Source organism: Symphalangus syndactylus, chromosome 17 (assembly GCF_028878055.3).
Source record: "Symphalangus syndactylus isolate Jambi chromosome 17, NHGRI_mSymSyn1-v2.1_pri, whole genome shotgun sequence".
NCBI classification, from domain to species: Eukaryota; Metazoa; Chordata; class Mammalia; order Primates; family Hylobatidae; genus Symphalangus; species Symphalangus syndactylus.
In genome coordinates this window covers 44667220-44688223 of record NC_072439.2, presented here as the reverse complement: position 1 = coordinate 44688223, position 21004 = coordinate 44667220, and the positions used below count along the sequence as shown (strand labels likewise).

Genomic DNA, 21004 nt, shown 5'->3' with positions numbered 1-21004 from the left:
AAATTCTCTGATAGGAGCAAATAAAGGGCAAAATGCACCTAGTCTTAGAAGGTCAGAGAAGTTTCGTTCAGAGAAAGTGCTAATAAACTATATTCTGAAGACTGAACAGAAGCGATCTAGTAAGTGTTTGGTCTATGGCATGGAGGCTGAAATATTTGGTTGTCATGAGTGTACAGATAATGATTGAAGCCAAAATAGTGAAGAATATGACTTCGGGGGAGTGCATAGTGTAATAAGTTAAAAAAGAAAAAGGCCGGGCCGGGCGCGGTGGCTCACGACTGTAATCCCAGCACTTTGGGAGGCTGAGGCAGGTGGATCATGAGGTCAAGAGATCGAGACCATCTGGCCAACATGGTGAAACCCTGTCTCTACTAAAAATACAAAAATTAGCTGGGAGTGGTGGCGTGCGCCTGTAGCCCCAAGCTACTCAGGAGGCTGAGGCAGAAGAATTGCTTGAACCCGGGAGTCAGAGGTTGCAGTGAGCCAAGATCGTGCCACTGCACTCCAGCCTGATGACAGAGCAAGACTCCATATCAAAAAAAAAAAAAAAAAAAAAAAAAAAAAAAAAAAAAAGGCCAAGAACAGACTTCTGAGATGATGAGACATAACCATACCCTGAGTTAATGGATTTCTCTTTTTCATTTTATTATATCCTGTTCTAACAGGAAATTCTCAATGCAGCTAAATTTTTAAATGAGCAGTGATCTTTACAGTCATTCTTACTTCTTATTTAATGGGAAATGTATTTGAGAATTTTATCAATAGTCATATATTAAAGGTGAAGTCCACTTCCAGCGAGCCAGAAAACAAAATTCTTAATTATGGCTCGTGCAAGCTTATCCTCCTTTGGACAGGATATAACAGTATATGAGTGGGAATGTTCATAGATCCCGTGTAAGATGTTGGCCAGGTATTTCCCTGCTCACTTTTTTCTGCTGCTCACTTTTTCTGCTGCTCACTTTTTCCACTTTTTCTAGATGGTCAAGTAACACTTGATGTTCAGTCTTATAAGCATGGACTACTTAGCTGGCATAGCATTTGAGAAATATTTTTTAACTGTAATTTAGAATCCAGTGAAAGCTAAGGAAGGGGTTCACCCAATGCATGTGACTTTCCCCTCTCCAGCCTCCCTAATTTGTCATCCAAAAACCCTATAATCCATCACCTCCCACAACTGTGGGGAGTATGAATGAAGTTGATAAGGTAAGAACAGAGATGGGATGAGAAGGAAACTGTGGCTGAGGGAGGGAACTTGAACCTGAATCCAAGATCCCAAGTAAGTAAACAAAATGTAGGCTCCTGTGGGCTCTGAAAATTGAAACCAGAGGCTTTCTTCTGCCAAGCACTCTTCTGCAAGTCTCCTACCAGTGAACAGCTTAGAGGTGTCAATATGTCATACATAAAAATACTTACATGTGAATTGAAATTCCATGTTAAACACCTGCTATGGTATCAGATATTAGCAGGGGTATTGAAGACAAGGTCCTTCCCTCCAGGAGCTTACATTCTAGTTGTGTGTCCTTTATACTGGAGATTGCATGCAAAGTACTCTGAGCTGAATCCACCATGCTAGATTTGTTTTGTATAATCCTTACAGTGTTTTAATAAAATCTTAAATTCGTTGGCTTCACTTCAAAAGTTTTTGCATGAAAATTTGGATTTCTCGGTTGTCTTGAAAAATCAGAAAGTCTGGCAATTCTAGGCAAAACATTTATTCATGGCAAAAATCCGTGTCATGAATGGGAGCCATGAAGCAACTGTCCCTTTAAGGTGAGGCAAGCCCTCCAGTGCCCGTTCCTCAGGTAATATATCTGTCTAGCATCTGTAGACTTATGAATTTGTAACTCTTACTCTGCCTCTCAGGCACTGTGAAAACCCTTCTTCAGCAGTCCCCAGGTTGCAGTGTTCAAACCTTTTCATGCAGGAAATCTAAAGGTACAGCCTATCCCACTCCAAGACTCCAAAATATTGTCCAGGAATGCTCTAGTTGTAAAAGTGTCCTCAGGACCTCCTTGCAGTCCAGATCTTCTCAGGTGACCAAATTTTTCTACACTTGAGTGAGACAGTTTTTCACAAAAATTGTCAAAACAAAAATGGCATTGCTAGCTGAACATCTATATACCTAAGAGAGGTGATGTCAGTCTTTACAAAACAAGAAAGATCTATCTCTTTAAAGTTACTTGTCTTCTACTTGGAATAATGGAACCCATAGACCCGACACTTTCATCGCTATAGAAGATCACTTAAATGAGTCTTCACCAAACCAAGTTATAAATCTATTCTCTCCTGTGTGACCCTATTAATTACTTTCTACACCTATGGGAAGACAATTAGAACACGATGAGGAAAGTATTATGAAGATATGAGCCTGGTATTTGAAATTTAGTCAATACCTTTAATAAACTCATTGACCCAATTAATAAAATAATGTATATTTTCTCCCAAAATTATCACCTTTAAACACTAAAACTCATGGAATCTTGCCTGAAAATGATATAGCATTGAAAATTCTCATTCAACTTAAAATATTTATACCTCAGCCATTTGCCGTAGCCCAGTTTTTCATTGCTAGGTGAGTTACTTTTTTTTTTTACACATTAGAAAGTACCAACTCAAAGATATACAGGTCCTTTTAGTTCATATTTTATAGTATAATATTATACAACAATAGAACTGTGAAAGTCTTTAAAGATCATCCAGTACAGCCAAAGTATTTCATCTGTGCACATTAAACCCTCGACAGCTGTTTTTAGACCTAGTTGCATTTTGCTAGTGTCCATTGTGTTGCCAGGCTTTGATCTGGAGGATTCCTTATCTGTGGTCTACAGAAAATGAATTAAAAATCATGGCCTTTCATCTACTGTGAGCTTAGCCTTGTGAATCATTTGCTTAGCCCTGCTCCTTTTTAGAAGATGTGTTGTTTTTCTCACTGGTTCCTGGTAAGAATCCTTTTTTTTCTTGATGAACCAATTCCTTTATCCCTTTTTACAAAAGGTCCCAGCAGATGTCACTTCGCATTTGTCAAGCCTAACCACATAATCTTTTTAGCATGGGATATTTTATAATATCTTCCTGTAGCTTTCTCTTTACTATCTTTAATTAATCCCCCAAATTGCTAAGTGGTTGAACTACATGATCAAAAAAACATTGGGGAAACCTTGGGAAGAGGGCCCAAACTCCATTTATATCTCAGTTCCATATAAGGAAATGATGATTTGGGGCAGCTCACTCAATTGTCTGAATTAACTCTATAATTTGAGAACTTATAGTGGCCTTACTTTAAACGTAACTACAAAATTTCATTACACATCATACTTGGATATCAAAAAAAATTAATCATGAAATCTATAAGATTTGGATATTTAAGTTGCTCTCTTAATACTGTAAGACAGTGAAATATTATCATAAGACAGTTAATATTTTATAAGGTAGTACTTGATAATACTATAAGATTCTCTATCATGGTGCCATTAAAGAAGAGAAGTTGAAAAATAATTTTCCTTGCCTTGGGTGTAGTTATTCTGCTGTTATTCAATATTTGATCTAAATTCTTATTAAAACAAGTTTAAAACCTATAGTTAATACTCTAATTTTTCCCTAGGAGGATATTTAATTTATTCATATATTCACAAGAATTAAAAATATATATTTCCTAGAAAGCCACAAGTTTAAAATAATTCTGTTATTTAAAGTTTAAAATTGGTCTGCTTTAAAAATAATAGTAATCTGTTCCAAGTGTCAATTGACTTCTTAAAACGTTAGTGTTATTTTTTTAAAGAAAAGCTTCAGAGCCAATTTGTTCATCAAATATACAGTTCATCTATGTGACTTTGAAATAACAAATTAATATGTCTCTTTCTAAAAACACTGTATAGGTAATACATTTTTCCTCTGTAGCTCATGAGTTCTATGCACAAACCACTAAAGGAAATATAAAAATTTTATTTCTGAAGTTATATTAAACTTGATTTTATAGGAATGACACATGAAAAAAAGCCTATATCAGGTAACTAACAACCTAAAATTAACCAATACAAATCTGAAATAGACACCTTTGAAAAAGCTATAAAAACTGAATTCCTGTGTAATTATATTTGGCTCTCTGTGTCTTAGTTGAGGTTGTTATTGCTAGTTTCATAATTAAATTATATCATTCCATATTTTAACCTTAGCTGAAAGTAAAATTTTCTCATCAAATTATTAATTACTAAATGTAAAGAGTTAAAAGGAAATGTTGACAACTTATAATTTAATCATCCCAGAACTAATAGTTCTGATATAATTAAAGGCTAGTTTAATCCAACCATTCTATAAAATTTCTTAGTTTAATTTAAAAAGTATGTTTATTTTGTGGTTCTTTTCATTAGAAAGACTCTCTTTGTTTTGCTCTAGTGCAATTAAATATTTCTCCAGGAATATATATTATTACCAATGTGCTGGATGTCAGAACACAAGGCACAGTTTGTTAAAACCCTCAGAAAATCAGAACATTTAAGATGTCTACAAGTATTTTGACTACTGACATTTACTGAGTTGAAGATTTCCATATGATTTCTTCTTTTCTGAAGTGTAGATGTTAGAATAAGGCTTTTCTGAAGTTTATGAAATTTTCTGTAAACAGATTGACCTGTGTCTTTTTGTAAGGATTCATTGTGTAATAGTCAACTGCTATTAATTTAGAAAAATTATTTATTTATTATTCTTATTATCCAAATAGTTTTAATGAATTAACGTTTGAGAGAAGATAAACATCCTTATGTGCAATACAAAATTATTTGAGATCCTCTTTGTATGGATTAAGCTGATTATTCCCTGTGCTTTGCCAGTCTTTCAGGAATTTCTATAGTCTGATTCATGGGCTAGATCAGCATTTCCACATACTTCTGCATAGTTCAGCTCTTACCTTCCTTTTAAGCATTCAGCATTAAGGTTCAATATGTAACAAAAATTTCTGCTGAGTCCAGGGAGTCTAGTCTACTAGGAGAGTGAGTATTAGGACTGATGGAGTTCTAAGTGGAAGTTGTTTTCTAGGGTCTATCTGAAGCCTGGGTGAATACTAGTCCTAAAAGTCCTCAGCTTCTGATGGCATCATGCAACGTGACTTCAAACTACACTACAAGGCTACAGTAAACAAAACAGTATGGTACTGGTACCAAAACAGATATACAGACCAATGGAACAGAACAGAGGCCTCAGAAATAACATCACACATCTACAACCATCTGATGTTTGACAAACCTGGCAAAAACAAGCAATAGGGAAAGGATTCCCTATTTAATAAATGGTGTTGGGAAAACTGGCTAGCCACAGGCAGAAAACTGAAACTGGACCCCTTCCTTACACCTTATACAAAAATTAACTCAAGATGGACTAAATACTTAATTGTAGGACTTACAACCATACAAACCCTAGAAGAAAACCTAGGCAATACCATTCGGGATATAGGCATGGGCAAATACTTCATGACTAAAACACCAAAAGCAATGGCAACAAAAGCCAAAATTGACAAATGAGATCTAATTAAACTCAAGAGCTTCTGCACAGCAAAATAAACTACCATCAGAGTGAATGGGAAACCTAAACAATGGGAGAAAATTTTTGCAATCTACCCATCTGACAAAGGGCTAATATCCAGAATCTACAAGGAACATAAACAAATTTACAAGAAAAAAACAAACAACCCCATCAAAAAGTGGGCCAAGGATATGAACAGACACTTCTTAAAAGAAGACATTTATGTGGCCAACAAACATACGAAAAAAAGCTTATCATCACTGGTCATTAGAGAAATGCAAATCAAAACGACAATGAGATACCATCTCATGCCAGTTAGAATGATGATCATTAAAAAGTCAGGAAACAGATGCTGGAGAGGATGTGGAGAAATAGGAATGCTTTTACACTGTTGGTGGGAGTGTAAATTAGTTCAACCATGTGGAAGACAGTGTGGCGATTCCTCAAGGATCTAGAATCAGAAATACGATTTGACCCAGCAATCTCATTACTGGGTATATACCCAAAGGATTATAAATCACGCTATTATGAAGACACATGCACACGTATGTTTATTGCAGCACTATTCACAACAGCAAAGACTTGGAACCAACCCAAATGTCCATCAATGATAGACTGGATAAAGAAAATGTGGCACATGTACACCATAAAAAAGAATGAGTTCATGTCCTTTGTAGGAACATGGATGAAGCTGGAAACCATCATTCTCAGAAAACTAACACAGGAACAGAAAACAGAACACTGCATGTTCTCACTTATAAGTGGGAGTTCAACAATGAGAACGTATGGACACAGGGTGGGGAACATCACACACCAGGGCCTGTCAGTGGCTGGGGGGCTAGGGGAGGGATCGCATTAGGAGAAATACCTAATGTAGATGATGGGTTGATGGGTGCAGCAAACCACCATGACACATGTATACCTATGTAACAAACCTGCACGTTCTGCACATGTATCCCAGAACTTAAAGTATAATTAAAAAAAAAAAAAAAGGAAAAAGGAAAAAAAAAAGTCCTCAGCTTCCCTGAAATCAGTCTTGAAAGTCCCACAGAGCCTTCAAGGACTCTGGGTTTAGGATCACCACAGATGAACTTCTTCTAGGGAGGTAAGAATTGATCTCATTCTTCTGTGAGGACTGAGGAAGTGTTAAGGAGTGATCAGTGTCCATTAGCATGAAGTCCCTAGACTTGACCTAACTGCTGCTTTGACCTTAGAGCCTGGAGGCAAGGAGAGTTCTGATGAGCCTTAGGAATGCTACCAAAATAAGTAACATATTGGAACTCTCTCTCTCTGAGCACTCTCTGATACACTTTCCAAGTTGAAGAGTGGTACCAACCCACATTTGGCATTAACCATTTTATATTATCAACTCTTCAAAACCTCAGCATATATGTACAATGATACACACATGTTCATGCCATATATTTTTATATTTATTAGATTATACATGCAAATATACTCTAAGAATATTCACTTAGAGACAAAATGCATGTGTATGAAAATGTCAGTCTAACCTGAGGATTAAGTAATTTTTTGTTGTTAAAAATGTAAATATTTTTATTATATATGTATGAGAGAGAAAAAGAGAGAGAGAACGAGGAGGAGGGAAGAAAGGAGAGGAAAAGAGAGAGAGAGCTTATGTGCTGACTACATTTATGCAAATACAATCAAAACATGTTGTAACTTGCAAGGACATTCATGGCCTTCTTATCCAACTCCTTTATTTTCTAGTATAGGCAAAAAGCTCCAGAATGGTTTGTGATCTGATAATATCTTTTATTCTCTTTGATCTATTAATTTGGGAAAATTTCAGTGACTATTACAATAGGAACATTAAAAAAAAAAAAGAAATGATCAAAGCAAATTAGGGATATAACTTTACTGCTGAATGATTTACAATTCAGTAAGAAAGTCTTGTGCATTTATATTAACGTTGCCTACATATAATATACTTGTCTCATCTTCCTGTTTGGCCAGCAAGCTTATTTAGAGCAGAGATAATGCCTTCTCTACAGCCTGTGAACCTACTCTGTTACTCTGTGCAGTGCTACATCATTCATAGCCAATCACTCTAGAGTGAAGGATAAATAATGACTTTTTGGGAAACAAAGACCAAGGGTCTACTTTTTCTGACTTGTTCTGAAAATACGCTTCTACTTTCAAGCTTCTGTGAATTTTGTTCCAGCTTTTTCTCCACTTACACTCTTCCCCTGTTTTCTATATTTTTTGTCAAAACACTGCTAATTTTTCAATGTACAATGCAAATGCCAATTCTTCTGTGATGTCTGTCTAAATACCCTAATAGAACTTAATATTTCCTTTGTCTATATTCTTGATTTCTGCTTTGTATCGCATTACTTACGTGTCTTTCTCATCTATTAGTCACAGAGTTGCCTCTGGAACTAATGCGTTATTTAAAGGCAGGTCTCTGGGGAGGTGAAGTGGGTAGGAGTCAGGCTTTTCAGGGCTATTTTAAACAGAGATGCTCAGCTTTTGTGTTATAAACTTGGGAAAGCCAATACAATTTCTTTGATAAAATCTTTTAACTGCTAAAAGCCAAAATTTAAAAATGACTACCAAAATTTTTAATTACTTGAAGGATTATTTTATTGATTTCTATATTTTGGCAAACATGGAACAGAGAGTTTCCCAATAAATGGCTATACCTGCCCAATGAGATAATTTAAAAGAGCTGTATTGCATTTTAGCTTAAAGCACAGTGAATAAAGTCAGTATTACTGCTTTAATATCAGTCTTTTTCAAATGTTAAACTAGGAGAGTGACAGAACCTCAAGTACTGGTGGAGTGGCAGGGAAGGAAAAAAAGAATCAGGGCCCCTGGAAATGATTTATGAAGAAGAGTGGTGAGACTTTATGGAGCGGACACTAACAGATGGTTCATACTTTTTTTCATTCCCACAATTACCCCTCCTTGACCCTGCTCCTGGAATATACATTCTGCACTAACACAAAGGCAAAAAGCTCTTTGGAAGATCTATTTGAGCCATGTGTAAATAACACTTGGGCTCCTAACACAATGACGACTCTCAGCATCCCCAGGCTCCAGATTCATACTTGTGGGTATTGTGGGTGATGAGTTTTTTATTCTTCATACTCTTGTTTTAACAGACATGATTTATCAGAGGCTTGGAGAGTCACAGGTATGCTTTTTAAGCTTCTAGTCTAGACAGAAGCTATGAAAACATTAGTCAACCTTCTCCAAATTGATTTAAATGAATCATCAGTAGATTTCCTCCAAATCCGTTGAACAAACCTCAGTCATTAATATTTTTGATTCTTTAAGGAATCAGAAATGATTTTTTTTAAAAATACGAAACATTCTTTTTAGAAACCAGATAACTTTAAAAAAAAACTAATTTATGCTTCATTCTGCTTAAACATATCACTAAAATTAAATGGAACTTATAAAATATGTATTTTACTCCCTGAAGTCTTTGACTTAATTTGTTAATTTTGGCTTAAATGTAAAACATATTTCTAAAAATATAATACTATTAAACCTGAACCTAGAACTTGAGATTGGAAAGATTTTAGCAGTTTCTAATCTAAACATCTTTCAATGCAAGATTATATCTAATTATATAATCTTTACATTTTGGCATGTTTTGTTAGAAAACTCTCTTTTCAGAAAGCCAGGCACCTCATCAGACAGCCAATTTCTTATCCAGTGCTACTTGTCATATCTTGACATTGCATTATGTTAAGCCACAGTCTGCCTACAGAAATGATGTTCCCACAGATCAATTGTTGTTAAGCCTTCTGGGAACCTGTAGAAGTCTAATCTCTCTCCCAGAAAAGTTATTTAAGTATGTAAAGATACATACAGGCATACTTCAGGGATATTGTAAGTTTGGTTCCAGACCACCGCAATAAAGTGAATATCGCAATAAAGCCAGTCATACAAAGTTTTTAGTTTCCCAGTACATATAATAGTTATGTTTACACTATACTGTATTCTATGAAGTGTGCAATAACATTATGTCAAAATACTTATATACCTTAGTTAAAAATATTTTATTGCTAAAAAATGCTAACAATCTTCGGAGTCTTCAGCAGGTTGTAATCTTTTGGTGGGTGAAGGGTTTTGCCTTGATGTTGATGGCTGCTGGCTGATCAGGTGGTGGTTGCTGAAGGCTGGCATGACTGGGGCAATTTCTTAAAATAAGACAATGATGAAGTTTGCTACAGAAGATTTCCCTGTAGCATGCGATGCTGTTTGATAGCATTTTACCCACAGTAGAACGTTCAGAATTTGAGTCAATCCTCCCAGACCTTGCCACTGCTTTATCAGTTTTATGTAATATTCTAAATCCTTTGTTGTTATTTAAATAGTGTTCGCAGTATCTTCACCAGGAGTAGATTCCATCTCCAGAAACCGCTTTCTTTGCTCACGTATAAGAAGCAACTCTTCATCTGTTAAAGTTTTATTGTGAGATTGCAGCAATTTGGTTACATCCTCAGGCTCCACTTCTAATTCTAGTTCTCTTACTATTTCTACCACATATGCAGTTGCTTTTTCCACTGATGTCTTGAATCCCTCAAAGTCATTCATGAAGGTTGGAATAAACTTCTTTCAAATTCCTGTTACTGATATTGATATTTTGACCTCTCCCTACGAATCACAAATATTTTAAATGACGTCTAGAATGGTGAATTGTTTCCAGCAAGTTCAATTGACTTTGCTAGATCCTTCAGAGGAATCACTATCTATGGCACCTATAGCCTTTTAAAATGTGTTTCTCAAATAGTAAGACTTGAAAGTCAAAATGACTCATTGATCCATGGGCTGCAGAATGGGTGTTGTGTTAGCAGGCATGAAAACAACATCTTCTTGTATGTCTGCATCAGAGCTCTTAAGTAACTGGGTGCAATTGTCAATGATCAGTACTATTTTGAAAGGAGTTTTTTCTGAGCACTTTTCAACAGTTGGCTTAAAATATTCAGTAAATCATGCTATAAACAGATATGCTGTCATCCAGGCTTTGTTGTTCTATTTAGAGAGCACAGATTATTAATTTTTTTAACCCAGTGTGTTCTAATTCAAGCAGATATGATTTGCCCTTTCTCTGAAACCTGCTTAAATGGTATCCACCTGTACAGGATAAGCCCTGTCATCTGAGGATTTTGAAGCAGACTTAAAAGTCCATGGCATGTAATATTTTGCTGAGGTATTGTTTTGAATTATGAGTATTGCAAGGCTGGTGTGAGAACATGAATCATAGAGCAGAGAAGAAAGGCTAAACAAACACACAGAGCCTACACCCCCCAGTCCTCAGTGCTACTCTCTGTGATACATTATTTCATTTAGTTGTCAAAATATCCCATGATGCTTGTATTATTCCACCTATTTTAGCTATGAGGTCACTGATAAATTACATGCAGGTATTTGGTGACAAACATCTTTGGACATGTGTGTTATAATTTCAAGACCTATACTCATTTTATCCTTTATTCTAGATTACATGCTTCTTGTGATCAGAGACTATTTGATGGCCCCATGCTTTATCACCCTTAGTACTTAGGGCAATTTGTCAAACTCTATAGGTTCTCAATCAGTGTCTGAGAAATGAATGAAAGATAAGTTTTAAAAATTCAGACAGAAAAAGTTTATAGGGGTCATTAATTGGCTAACTTAAGTGGAGAGGAAATACTTAAGAGGAAAGTAATATGTGGTAAAAAATACAAATTAGTAGAGCCAGAAAAAATGCAAAATAAACCCCAAGTGGCATAATTGTGATTTTTAATTTAATGAGATATTTTCAAGATCCACTGAAAGTATTAACTGAGTATGACAAGAGTACATTGGTGGCTGTATTTTGACCCACTAAACTGGAAATATATAAGGAGAAAGAAATTTAATGGTAAAATATTACCAACACTAGGCCTATTGCAAGTTGCCCAGAGTCCAAATGAGTCATTTAAGTAAAGATTTAATAAAAATAACAAATTTATTTTAATGTAAAAAATTACTGCTAAATTGCAATGTGTATTTTTTTGCTAGGGCTGCCATACAAAGTATCACAAAGTATTTCTGTGTGGCTTAAACCACAGAAATGTGTTGTCTTACAGTTCTAGAGACTAGAAGTCTAAAATCGAGATGTTGGCAGGTTTGGTTCCTTATGAGGGCTGTGAGGGAAGGATTTATTCCAAACTTCTCTCTGTGGCTTGTAGATGACTGTCTTATTTCTATATTTCTTCACATCATCTTCCCTCTATGCATGCCTCTCTGTGCCCAAATTTCCTCTTTTTATGAGGACACCAGTATATTGGATTAGGTCATACCCCAATGACCCCATTTTAACTTGATTATTCTTGTAAAGACTCAATTTTCAAATAATTTCACATTTGAGTTGCTGGGGAATCAAACTTCAGTCTATAAATTTGGGGTAGGAGTACACAATTTAACTCATAACACAATGCCTATGGTGATCCTGAATAACAATAACAAGAATTAAAAGATAAACTCATCTAATAATTATTTATTGAATTCCACTATACACCAGACGTGGTGCTAGGCATTAAATGTACCAAACTAAGTAAAGATAAGATACATATATCCTCAAAGGTTTTACAGGCTCTTGGACGAGGCAGATAAGTAGGTAACTAATTACAACGCAATTCATTTAGAAGTATAATTTAAATATTTACAAAGTACGATCTAAGAATGGAATGGCGGGAAATTTAAAAAATAAGAAAAGGCATCAGTGAGGAGATCACTTTTAGGTTAAGTCTTAGATGATGTAAAGAAGCTTGAAAAATTAAGTTGGAAAGCAAATTCTAACAGAGGAAATAGTAAGGTTTATTCTCAGTAATGTCATATTTTTAGTATGAAGTACATGTTGCAAGTAAAAGATGAAAAGCTTGAAAGTTAGGTAGGGGGCCTATCAAGAACGTCATGCAAATGAGATCCACTAAATTATTTTAAGTAGAGAAGTGATTTATAAAGATCACCCTGAAGACTATTTTAATCCGGGAGGCGGAGCTTGCAGTGAGCCGAGATTGCGCCACTGCACTCCAGCCTGGGCGACAGAGCGAGACTCCGTCTCAAAAAAAAAAAAAAAAAGAGTACCTTAAGAAGGAATAAAGCAAGAGCCACAGAGCCCAGGTAAGAAGACATTGCACTAGTCAGATGAGAGACCAACAGGGCCTTAATGACAAGAGTAGCAAATGGAGAGCAAGGTATGGAAAACAGAGAAATGCGCATGATAGACTTGACGAGATTTAGTGAGCAATGTGTGGAATTAGGTGGTTGTTTAGTATGACTCCTAGATTTCTGAAGTGTGTACTGGGTGGATAGAGTTGGTATTAAATAATACAGGAATACAAGAATCAAGATTTGGGGATAAAGATAATTCATCCAGTTTGGAACACATTGAGTTTGAGATGCTTGTGAGGCATCCAAGTAGCGCTGTTTAGTGGAAAGTAAGAAATACATACAGGCAGATCAGGGAAGACATGTGGTAGAGACTAAGCTTTGGTAGTCATCAGCATACATATTCACTCACTTGTATAGCAAACATTTGTTGAGTACCTATTAGATCCCAAGAATTATGCTTTTGGTGAACATTAAAGCTAGGGGACTAGATCGAGATACCTTAATGAAAACACGAAGAAAATATGACCCAGGCTCTGGGAAACACCAATGTAAAAAAAAGTGACAGAGAAAGAACTGATAAAGTAATGAGAATGGTCAATCAGAATCTGAGAAATTGAAGAATAGCAAGAAGGAGATGTTTAACAGTATCAAATTTATTGTAAGACAAGATAAGGACTGGAATCAGAAAGGGTTCTGCCAGGAAATAGCTGGCCCCCTCAAATGGGGCAATTAAGGAGAGAATGAGAGAGAGAGAGAGAGAGAGCTGTAGAAGAGAGCCAAGAACCTCATGACGTAGGTGGTTGTGGTCATGAATAGAAAAATATAGTTGCAGCCAAACCATGGGATGGCAGGAAGGGAGCTGGGTGAATACCTTCCATACTCTGGCCGCTTATGGTGCCTCCCATTGACAAAACCCAACTGGATGTCAGAGGAAAAAGTTATTGATGTAGTTCATATAGGTCGGCTTCTCTGATCAAGAAGCAGAGTGGAGGGCCGGGTGCGGTGGCTCACGCCTGTAATCTTAGCACTTTGGGAGGCTGAGGCGGGCAGATCACGAGGTCGGGAGATCAAGACCATCCTGGCTAACACGGTGAAACCCAGTCTCTACTAAAAATACAAAAAAAAAAAAAAAAAAAATTAGCCGGGCTTGGTGGTGGGCAACTGTAGTCCCAGCTACTCGGGAGGCTGAGGCAGGAGAATGGCGTGAACCCAGAGGCGGAGTTTGCAGTGAGCCGAGATTGCACCACTGCACTCCAGCCTGGGTGACAGAGCGAGACTCAGTCTCAAAAAAAAAAAAAAAAAAAAAAAAGCAGAGCTGAAAAGAGTAGAGAGTAGACTTGGTAGGGTAAGTGGAGAATATTCTGTTTAGGTTTTTAAAGATACAGTACTTGGCAATTTGATGATCAAGGGTAGGGTGAAAGGGACATGATGGAATGAGGGTAGGAGCCACATTGCAGTAGGCAGAGGGACAAATGAGGTGTGAAAATATAGATACACCTGTAGGCTTTCAAAATGCTTAACTGAGAAGGGAAAGAAAAAAAATAAGGTCTTATTTTTTTAGTTGCAAGATGATGAATTGTTGAGGGAGTTAAGACGGGAGATATTTAGGCTGAATGAAAATATTGAGTGGGGAGATGCATATCTGCATATCTGATGAAGCAATGTGTTAGGGGACACAGGTGATTAGAATCAAGAACAGGAGAAAAGAGTAACTTTTGACATATGTCCCTCCTTCTGACCAGCTACCTTGTCTATCTTCTTGTAGCATTTCACACCTACTCTGATGTGCCCATTCTAGTCCCCAATGATAACAAATGCCTTGAACCTGGTCCACTGGCAAGCAGAGGTCTGCTTTTGCACAGGCATAATTTTTGAAACTTTATCCTTGAGGAATGTCCCCAGGAAAAATTCAATGACCTCAGATTCCCTGATGTACAGAGAGATACAAATACTCTTTCTATTTTAGATACTCCTCAGTCATCTCTGCTTTTCTCTACGCTTCTGTTCTTTCTCTCATTCTCTCTGTCTCTCTTAAAAATTTCCTTTGATTACTTATCTTACTCATGGTTCAAAATGACCCCCTTTAGCCATCTATAGCCTAGAGGGGTAGAAACATAGGGTCCATTATTCACTCAGCAGAAGTTGTGACCAGCAGAAGATCCCTTCAAGAAGTGTGAGTAGTGTAGACATTCCAGAACACCACCATTTCTCTTTTAATCAGAATTTTAATTTCTGCTTCAATCCATCCACTTTACCCCATAAGTGATATTATTTTATTTAAGAGCTTTCACTAACACTCGTATTTCAACAAACTTTGATTGAATATGAAACTGCATTTATCAGGCCTGGTGCTTGTGTTGTACAAATTCTAATTTAATTTTTATATAATGGGCAGATTGAATTTAAATGATCGTACTAAGAAAAATCTCTGTGTAGTGAAAACCATAAATAATGTTACTGCAAAATAGCAATGTTGTACTGCGGTCAGCAATTTAAACAGCCTCGCACATATTTATAGTAGGCATCATATACAGGGTCTGTTTCTGCCTCACTTAACTTTGGGATTAAAATTTGAACCCGACCTCCTTGCCCTTGAGTTTATCTACCTCTTTCAAAGAAAACAAATCATTTCTATCCAAAGTTAATAATTTACATGCAGTAGATTTACTAAATTGCTTCCAGATCTGCATTTTAAAAATAAGCAAACTAGAAAGAAATATTTGCTCTTTAAAAATAATATTTGTTTTTGCCCAAATGTACCTTTTCTTTAGTTACATATGTTCAGTTAATTTTCTCTGTAGTTTAAGATGGTGCTTAGAAAACCTTCAAAGAGTTAGAATGGACATTGCTGTAGAAGAAAGAGTGCCTTGATGTTCTATTGCTTTATTACTCAGCTATTATCATCTGGGAATGCAAATTTATTTGTAAAAATTGGCAAAAACACAGCTTTATGGGAAAGTTTTATCTATTAACCAAAAGTAGAGAGGACACGCAGAATTCCTGTCCTGTACCAATACTGATTGTGGCTATCTTAGGGCTGCATTGGGAAAGATTTTAAAGGTGGGGGTAGAGTGTTGCAGAGAGTTGTTTAGTTGTTGATCTCAACCAGAGGCATGGAATGGGAAGCTGTGCTGTAGCTCCCATCTCAATATTAATGTCATATCAGAACTGAGTAGCATTTCTCTTAAAAACAAGCATGTCAGTAACAAAATATAGCATAGGAAAAAAGTATGTGTCACTATATATATTTTCGTGTATGTCTGTGTATAATTCTTTGATCTGTTTAGATATTAGCTATTGAATAAGTTGTCAGAGGCATTTGAAGAGAGAAAAACATGCCCTCATAGCTGCTACCTTCACTACTGGGGCTACCAGGATATGAGGACATAGGACCTAGCTCTACTCCTTTCCCAAATGCAGGAGTTATAGGAGGGCTCCCAATAGCAGACCAAGACCACAAATTTTACCTGTCCCCAAATATAAAGGAACAAATAGGCTTTGTTGCTTAGGGAGAATAAAATGATTGGTGGCTATAGAAAGGGTTCTCATGTTGATGTACCATTAACTCTGGGGCAAGAAGTTGAAGAAAGGAAAACTGACACTGCCTTGTATAAATAAACAGGGATGTGAGGATGGGGAGAAGCAGAAAAGAGAAGGGAGAGCGGGAAAAGATAGGCCAGACACTATTTCAGGAGCCTGCATCCTAAAAATAAATGTGCTCAGTAGAGAATTCTTGACTGTGGCGTAGTAGAATTTTTAACAATAGTGATTCTAACTTTCCATTCTATGCTGTGACAAAAACCTTCTCCATCTTCATTTTCACAAACAGTGTAAAACCATCAGCCTTCAGCACATTTTGGGGGAAAAGAGGCTTGTTTAAAAAAAAAAGAGGTTCGTTTATGGAAACTCTGGAGACAACCCTCACTGTAGCTATTTTTCTGTTTGCTCTTGTTCTAATTTGGCCCACCATTTACATTGCTGCTAATCACTGCCTAGAAAACTTAGATTTCTGTTTATTTTTGTATAGTATAATTATCACCATGTGGATGTCAGTAGAGTGAAGAATTTTGGGAGGTAACACTTTTCTTTACTATTGCATCCCAATATTCCCCACAGAATCCCTCCTCCTGAGATTAGACAAGTTTGGAGTACTTTTTTTCTCTTATTTTTCCAACACACTATATGTTGTACATTTTTTATCTTCCAACTCATTTTTTTAAAAAGTGTGCATGTTCGTATATTATTTTCACTGCTATATTTTCCACAACCTAACAGTCTTTACAGAGTAGGTATTCAACAAATAGTTGTTAAACAAGTAAACAAGTATTTTATATTTTATAAAATAATTTACATTTCTTACACATGATGCAATAAGATATAATCCAGACTAGTCTCGAATGTACTGAATTCTAAAAATGTGAATCAACAATTCACAGAACTAATTTCATGATCCACAAATGAACATGATCCATAGTTTGAGAAACAGTGACTTAAACATTAAGAAAGAATTTTCTGTGTCCAGCATAATGGCAAGATCCCACTAGAACCCAGATTTCCAACTAATTACAACACAAGGATCTTGACAAAAACAAAAAGAAACTACCTGAGGACTGTAAAGAAATAAACAAAAGTAGGAGCAAAGAATAAAAAGTAAATATACAAGGTATATTTTCCATTTTTTTTCTCTTACGCTTTGCTCCAAGAGAGAGCCCCAGTCACAGAGCAGCACATCAGCAGTGGATGCATAATAGGTTAAAACTTCAATAGGAAGCTCGTCTTACAACCAGAGAAACCAACAAAGAAGATTCCGGGGGCTGGAGAGAGGAGAGGATCTCAGAGAAGAGAGAACCAGAAAAGAGAATCCCCTGATTCTGTGTAAAACCTGCAGATGTTTCAGGCTCACTTATTATTTATGAATGCAAGAGACAAGCTCAAACAAGTGGACTAAGTGTTTTTGGAACTGAACTGAGATTTTTAACCACCACACATAGAAAGTGAGACAGAATTTGTGATCTGAACCTAGCCATGTTGATTGCCTGCTAAATAAAAATCAACATTCTCCAGAGTATTATAACAGAACCTAGAGTCTACACAACATGACATTTGCAATGTCCAGGATACAATTCAAAATTATGCAGCATAAAACCAGGAAAATGTGGACCGTTATCGAGAGAAAAAAATAAACAGATTTCCTAGATAACCCAGATGTTGGAATAATCAAAGATTTTACTGCAGTTATTACAAGTAGGTTTTATGAAGAAAGAAGAACATACTTGAAATGAATTAAGATAATTTGCCATCACAGAAAAGAAACTTTAAAATTAACTAAATGGAAAGGTTAGAATTTAAAAAGTAGTTTCCCTAAAAATAAAAAATTCACTGAATGTGCTCAATGGCAGAACGTAGATGACAAAGTAACTTGAAGACAGGTAATTTGATCAAATCTGAAGAACAGAGAGAGAAAAAAATGTGTGACAGTATAAAAAGGTCTAATGTACATGCAATAGGAGTTCTAGAAGGAGAGGAGAAAGAGAATGGGATAGTAAAAAAACATAGTTGAAAAATAATGGCTTGGAGTTTTCCAAATTTGTGAAAGATAAAAATGTACATATTTAAGAAGCTCAGCAGATCCACAAACCAGATAAATTTTAAAAAATCAAATTTAAACAAATAATACTAAAAATGCAGGAAAACAAAGATTTTCTTTTAATCTTATAAGTACCTTTTTTTTTTCTTTAAAGGTTACATTTCATACATACAAAGGAGCAATGACTTGAACGATGGCATGTTGCTCATTTAAAACCTGGGAGACCAGAAGACAGTGCGATAACATCTTTAAAGTGCTGAAAGAGAAGAACAGCCAACCTAGACTTTTACAGCCAGTGATAATATCCTTTAAAGATACTGGTAAAATAGGAAATTTCTGGTCTCTATTCCAGCTTCATTCTGACAAGTAAAAGCTAAACAAACGGAAAAATCAACAACCATTTCTTAGATCTACTGGGGAAGTGAGGCCACAGAAAATTGCCGCTTCCCAAATTGGAGAGACAGACAGGTAAATACCTATCATCTCAATTTACTGGAGTAGAAATCCATGAGCAGAAATCTCTGAGGGAACCAGTGCCAGGGTATGAAAACTTGAATTGCATTTCATGAATTACTGGAGGCTCAGTGGGAACAAGTCTGAGTTAAGAACTCCAGAGGACCCAGTCATAAGGAGGCCTCCATGATTTTGTGAATTTTACCTTCAGGAACTCTGCCTCGTCCTTACAGCCAATATTGGAGAAAAATCCTCTCATACATCTAATAGGAGGAGGGGAAAAAAAACCATTTCAAAATACACTTGAGCATTCTGTTTTTAGCAAAACTTGTCCTCAGGAGAAACGATTTTACCACAGCCTACTCTGCTGAGTTTTTTTTCAGAGCCTAAACCTCCCTTTGGGAAGGGAAATACCCAGCTCCAGCCAGCTGTAGCCTTCCACATAGGGAAAGGAAATACTCAACTTCAACTCCCTTTAGCTTTACACATGGGAGAAGGGAAATACCCAAGTCAGGCTTCCTTTAGCCATCATATCCAATCTAGCAGAGTAAAAACTGTGAAGTACTGATGAAGTTCACAGTCCAGGGGCACAGCCTTACCAAAAGACTGACACCTTAACATAGGACTATAGAATGCTTCCTGATATGGTTTGGCTGTGTCCCGACCCAAATCTCACCTTGAATTATAATAACCCCCACATGTCAAGGGCTGGGCCAGGTGGAGATAATTGAATCATGAGGACAGTTTCCCCCATACTGTTCCCATGGTAGTGAAGGATCTCTCAAGATATGATGGTTTTATAAATGGGAGTTCCCCTGCGCAAGCTCCCTTGCCTGCCACCATGTAAGACGTGACTTTGTCTTTCCTTTGCCTTCTGCCATGATTGTGAGGCTTCCTCAGCCATGTGGAACTGGAACTGTGAGCCCATTAAACCTCTTTCCTTTAAAAATTACCCAGTCTTGGGTATGTCTTTATTAGCAGTGCGAGAACAGATGAATACACTTCCCCTCCCAACACATGTTACCAACATATACTAAAGGTCTATTTACCAGAGTTCCTTTCACCTAGTATATATCATGTCCACCTTTCAACAAAAGGTTACAATGCACACTAAAAGCCAACCCCCCCCATCGCAGTTTAAAGAGATGGAAGAAGCATCAGATCAGAGTTAGATATAGCAGGAATGTTGAAATTATCTAACCAAAAAGTTTTAAAATCTGTAATTAATATGCTAAGAACTTTAATGACAATATGCAATAATAGATAAATAACATAAGCAGAGAATGCGCATGGTGGCTCACACCTGTAATCTCAGCACTTTGAGAGGCTGAGGTGGGTGGATCATTTGTGGCCTGTTCAAAACCAGCCTGGCTAACATGGCAAAACTCCATCTCTACTAAAATACAAAAATGAGCCAGGTGTGGTGGCATGTGCCTGTAATCCCAGCTATTCAGGAAGCTGAGGCACAAGAATTGCTTGAAACTGGGAGGCAGAGGTTGCAGTGAGCTGAGATTTCACACCACTGCACTTTAGCCTGGGCAACAGAGAGACGGAAATTCTAAGAAAGAATCAAAAAGGAATGCTAGAGATAAAACACAGTAGCAGAAATAAAAACATCCCTTTGATCAACTGATTAGTAGGTTGAACATGGCTGAGGAAAGAATTGCTGAGCTTGAGAATATGATAATAGAAACTTCCCAAACTGAAAAGCAGAGAGAAAAGAGCCAGAAAAAACCCTAAAATATCCAAAAACTGTGGGGCAACAAAAAAGGTTTAATATATGCATAATGAATACACTAGAAAGACAAGAAAGAGAAAAAAGAACAGAGGCAATATTTAAAATAATAATGACTGAGAATTTTCCCAAATTAATGCCAGACACAAAACCATAGGTCTAGGAAGCTCAGAAAATATCAAGCGGTATAAGCACCCACACCCCAGCCTCCAGCAATAACTACACCTGGGCATGTAATATTCAAATTACAGAAAAATCAAAGGTAAATAAAAAATACTGCAAAAATCCAGAGGAGAAACACTTGATCTTTAGCAGAGCAAAGCTAAGAATTACACCTAACTTCCCCTCAGAAACTATGCAAGCAAGAAGATATTATAGTAGAATATTTAAAATGTTTAGAGAAAAAAACCACCAATCTAAAATTATGTACCCTGTGAAACTATCCTTTAAGTTGAAGGACAAATAAGGGCTTTCTCAGACAAACAAAAATTCAAGGACTTTGTTGCAAATTACATAGGTGCGTGCACACACACACACACATACTACATATATATGTGAACACATGAATGTTTACGCATAAGTAAAATGAATGACAACAA

General features: G+C 36.5%; 1 protein-coding gene across 2 annotated transcripts in view; it reads left to right on the top strand.

Moving 5' to 3' along the window:
- The window catches only part of PUS7L (pseudouridine synthase 7 like), a 146256-nt gene extending 126636 nt beyond the window's left edge, over positions 1-19620 (top strand). For both annotated transcript variants that reach the window (XM_063620156.1, XM_063620157.1), the window contains exon 11: positions 18372-19620. In XM_063620156.1, the coding sequence (XP_063476226.1) occupies positions 18372-18407 (36 nt within the window). In that variant the 3' untranslated portion in view covers positions 18408-19620. The remainder of the gene's footprint in view (positions 1-18371) is intronic.
- Positions 19621-21004: the final 1384 nt, after the last annotated feature.